Raw genomic sequence first — 4,568 nt, 5'->3', positions numbered from 1 at the left:
GTCTCCTCCCCCTTAGTGGGCAGTGTCAAGTGTCATGTTACAAAATGCATTACGGTCTTTTAGAATCAAACCTTTTTATAATCTTTACAAAAAACATATCACTGCAAAGGTCTGAGTCTCCGGATTCCATATTTGGTGGTTATTTTGAGATAGAAGTAATATTGACAGAGAAATCTAGACATTTGTAACAGAAAAATGCATTAAAAAAATTCAATGGAGTTTGGATGGCACCCGGTGGCTGTTTGTGGTATAACGCCCTAAATAAAATCTCACAGGAACCTCAATTTTTTTCATATCAACTTCAAATTTGGAACTTATTTAGACATAAGGCTTTAATTTTATACCAATTTTAGAGTAAAACCTGTTATGTAAAATATTTATTATATATAAAATCTAATAAAATTAATATAGTGCATTTTCTTTACAGTAAATTTAAACTACGATAACTTTTTGATACTTTAATTTTTTTAAATCATTTTGTGATAATGCTGCTGATTTTCTTCTTTAAAAAGGGACCAAACTTATGTCTGTATTCCAAAGTGTTCATAAATTACAACAATTTAAGTTTGGATAGTGCACCTGCATGCCTATTTTAAAAAATGGGGGGTGACAGTTAAGGGGTTAATAAACATATAAATTAGTGTAATTGTTTGCAATTATAAGGTTAACGGGTGGCAATTTCTCTTTCATGACATTACTTCCCCCTTTGTGGCCGGCTTCAGTCTAGAGGCAAGGCTTCAAAAGTGTGAATTTTTAGGGGTTTGATCATTTGTATTCGATGGGATTGGCGGCATACAAATGTTTCATGAATCACTTGTGAACTCTGTCGTAAGTTGATTTGTGCGCTCGGATCTGCGCTCGTTTCTACTTTAGATTGATAAATGAGGCCCAGTGTGTTCTTGCCTAGTAAAACTGTAGCTTGACCAGGCGAACACTCTGTTGTTTAGATGTCAGTATTGGCATCAACTGCTAAAAAACCTGAATGAGTCAAAACTAAAGGTGTTTTTCAGGTGCAGGTCCCATATGATTCAGCAGGCAATAAAATAAAATTAATATAGTGCATTTTCTTTACAGTAAATTTAAACTACCATAACTTTTTGATACTTTAATTTTTTTAATTCATTTTGTGATAATGCTGCTGATTTTCTTCTTTAAAAAGGGACCAAACTTATGTCTGTATTCCAAAGTGTTCATAAATTACAACAATTTAAGTTTGAACAGTGCACCTGCATGCCTATTTTAAAAAAGGGGTTTAAGAATATTACTAAAAGTTACACTAAAAATATATCTTTTACTTGCTAAAATGTGTGAACTATTAATCAGAGGGCAGAAGGTATGTAGAATATTGTGTACAACAGGGTTTTCAGCATGTTTTGATCATGCTGATAATTTGGACACCTCAGAAATTCTTGAATCAAATATGATACCGTTGGCTTTATCGTGTTAATACTTCAGGTTACAGGTTTGTTCTAAAGTATAGTTAACTACAGCAGAAATAGTTTTTTTGGACAAAAGCATAATGTCTCTAACTAATAAACACACATTTTGAGGGAGGGGACATCCTGTTACAAGAGTGTGAAGGGAACCAGAGAGCAAAGATATCTGATAATGGTTTTATTGCTTTTTATAAGTTCTCCATTTATTAACATGTTTGCATATTTTTTTTGCAGGTTGACCCGAAAGACTTCATGCTGACAGGCCTAAAGAATGAGACAGTGGGCCGGTTGCCAGGCAAACTCAATGGCCAGCAGTTTGTCATTCAGGATTGTGAGAACTGTAACATCTACGTATTTGACCATTCGGCGACTATTACCATTGACGACTGTGTGAACTGCCGTATTATTTTAGGTCCGGTCAAAGGGAGCGTGTTCTTCAGAGACTGCAAAGATATCAAGTGTGTGGTGGCCTGCCAGCAGTTCCGCACCAGAGACTGCAAGAAAATGGACGTCTTTTTGTGCTGCGCCACCCAACCCATCATTGAGTCTTCAACAGGCATGAAGTTTGGCTGCTACCAGTACTACTACCCCGAGCTGGCTTTCCACTTTAAAGATGCAGGCCTCAGCATCTTTAACAACAACTGGAGCAATATTCATGACTTCACACCTGTCTCTGGAGAGACCAATTGGAGTCTTTTACCAGAAGATGCTGTTATCCTGGAGTATATGCCTCTACCAGATCCTGAGTCAGAATTCAAGTCAGTGAGAATCTCTACTGAAGCAAATCGGAGCATAGTGCCCCTGACCAAAGGAGGGCGCCGTACCGAGAGCGAAGAATCCTGCCTGTTTGTCTTTTTTGCTGGAGACTACACCACTGCTAATGCCCGCAAGCTCATTGATGAGGTTAGAACTCATTTGATAGAGTTAATGGTGTAGAATTGTCATTCATGGTTCCAACGATGGGTGATCCAGAAACTGACATCATGTGCAGCATATTTGTTCATCTTTGAATTTTATTCGTGTTACATGCTTGAGGTTTCTCAACCTGGAAGTTAATCAGAATGAGTCAACGTTTAACGTCTAATTGAAAAATGTTGTTCACAGCAAGTTTTTCATGTTAATTTGGGAAATGAAATCAGCTTTCTTCAGTCACTCCACCTATATAAATAGAAAAGGGGATGTATACTATTTCCCACTTCACTTAAATTTGTAACTTTTATCTGTCTTTTTCTACTAGAGATGTTGCCTGTGTACGATTAACTAACTTTAAAAAGTCTCTACATAATTTCTAGTGTGCTTTTTATTTTTATACTTGCAGGAAGTTAAGGAAGTGACTGACTGTCTGTAAATATCTTAGGTTGTTGGCACCTTTACTGTTTGTTCTAGTATTTTGTTACCAAAAGCAGGATGGGCTAAACAGGAAGGGCTCTGCTGCGTAGTTTTAAAGGGTCTGATTTGACAATTCACAGTATAATAATCTTCAGGCATATTTAACAAATCCTTTTCAAATGACATGAAACGCTTTTATGCAGAATGCAAGAAAAATTATAATAATCATTGTGTACCTGAATGAACAACTGATGTGGTGTTCATTCAAGCATTTTGTTTAGATATCAACCCATTATTAAAACTGTTTCGATCCATGCAGTATTTACACTGTAAAATCATTTTAGAACGGTAAAACAGGAAACATTAATATCATAGCACATTATGAAATGTTTTTACGTCGAAGTGAATCATTCACATTGACAAAACAAATGTGCTGTAAAAAAAAAAAAAAAAATCAAGTTGATTTCATGTGGATTTAAACTACAGCAATATATTTTGTGAGTTCATGTAGTTTTACCTAAACTATCCTTGCCCTCTGCAATATATGGATTTGCTAAAGCAAATATGTGAGGAAGAGACAGAAACAAAGTATTCGCCATGATGCGTTTGACCTTTTTGTTACTGACTTCATGTAGAAACAATTTAGTTTTATTTTTATGGTTCTAAAATCTCAGTTAAAAAACACACAGAAATCCCGGCCTGTTCACCAATGCATAACCAAGCTTATTCATGAAAACCTTTAATTTTGTAACATTGATTTTTCTGGATCCACCTAAATGCAGACGACCGCCAAAGGCTTTGTCCTCATTCAGACCAAAGAGGTTTCCATGCGCCCTGAGGATGTGAACCGAGTGTTTCAGAATAATGCAGAAAGCCTCACTGAGTGGATCACCAAAGGTGTCGTAATGTATTGTGTTACACCAAATAAGAAAATGTACAGCCTCTTGTAAATAGTTGCAAATATGAATGTCTCTTATAACACTCTGATCTGTGTTCCTGCAGGTCCAGTGGTAGCCCTCGAGCTGAATGGAGATGGTGTGGTGGAGGCGTGTCGATCCATTGCCAATGAAGTGTTCAATGGCACTAAGGTAAATATAAAAGGAAGCCGTTACTTCTCAAGTCTGTTTATTGAGGATTTGCTCTGATCATCTAAAGCTTTTCATGCGATCTGCTGCTTTTCCTGCAGCTGTTTGTTTCTGAGAGCAAAAATACGTCCTCGCGTGATGTCGACAACTTTTTCAACTTTGCTGACATGCAGATGGGACTGTGAAACTGCCGCAAAGAAGCACCTCAAATTAACGGGGGTTTATATTTGTTTGGTTTTGTCAATTTTGTCATTTCGGTGAATTGGAATTACTTAATATCTCAACACTTTTAGGGGTTTATATAACCACTATTTTAACAGACAGTTTTGCTCTGTGATCTTGACAATTTTACATTTTCATGCCAATGAAAGAGGCATCTGATCAGTTAGGGTTTTGGAACCAATCGTGAAGGCAAGTGCCTTTAGATAGAGAACAAAATTGAGAACTGGAACTTTAGTCTAATCAAATATTACTGTGGACAATGTATCACTTATGCTGAAAATAATGAATTTGATTATATAGATATTTATTTAATTGTTTTTCTCCTTAAATGTATAGCTGGAAATTGTGTTTTATTCTCCTTTGCTTGTATACATGTCATTTAGTTTGTGTATACTAGATAGCTGTAAAACAATATTTCTCAAATGCCAGAAAACATGAATTGTTGAATCAGGTTTTTTATATTTAATATATATATATATATATATATATATATGTA

General features: G+C 35.8%; 1 protein-coding gene across 2 annotated transcripts in view; it reads left to right on the top strand.

The window, feature by feature from the left end:
- The window catches only part of LOC107753404 (protein XRP2-like), an 8,828-nt gene extending 4,327 nt beyond the window's left edge, over window positions 1-4,501 (top strand). The window contains exons 2-6 of one of the 2 annotated variants that reach the window (XM_016569537.1): window positions 1,671-1,767; window positions 1,849-2,339; window positions 3,548-3,662; window positions 3,768-3,853; window positions 3,952-4,501. In XM_016569537.1, coding sequence (XP_016425023.1) covers window positions 1,671-1,767; window positions 1,849-2,339; window positions 3,548-3,662; window positions 3,768-3,853; window positions 3,952-4,035 — 873 coding nt within the window. In that variant the 3' untranslated portion in view covers window positions 4,036-4,501. Of the gene's footprint in view, window positions 1-1,670; window positions 2,340-3,547; window positions 3,663-3,767; window positions 3,854-3,951 lie in introns of both variants that reach the window. The other variant, XM_016569536.1, reaches the window with a different exon arrangement.
- The last annotated feature ends 67 nt before the right edge of the window (window positions 4,502-4,568 follow it).

This window comes from Sinocyclocheilus rhinocerous, unplaced genomic scaffold, assembly GCF_001515625.1.
Source record: "Sinocyclocheilus rhinocerous isolate Xijiao unplaced genomic scaffold, SAMN03320098_v1.1 scaffold4913, whole genome shotgun sequence".
Lineage (NCBI taxonomy): Eukaryota > Metazoa > Chordata > Actinopteri > Cypriniformes > Cyprinidae > Sinocyclocheilus > Sinocyclocheilus rhinocerous.
The sequence above is the reverse complement of the archived record's forward strand: the minus strand, read 5'-3'. Positions and strand labels throughout refer to the sequence as shown.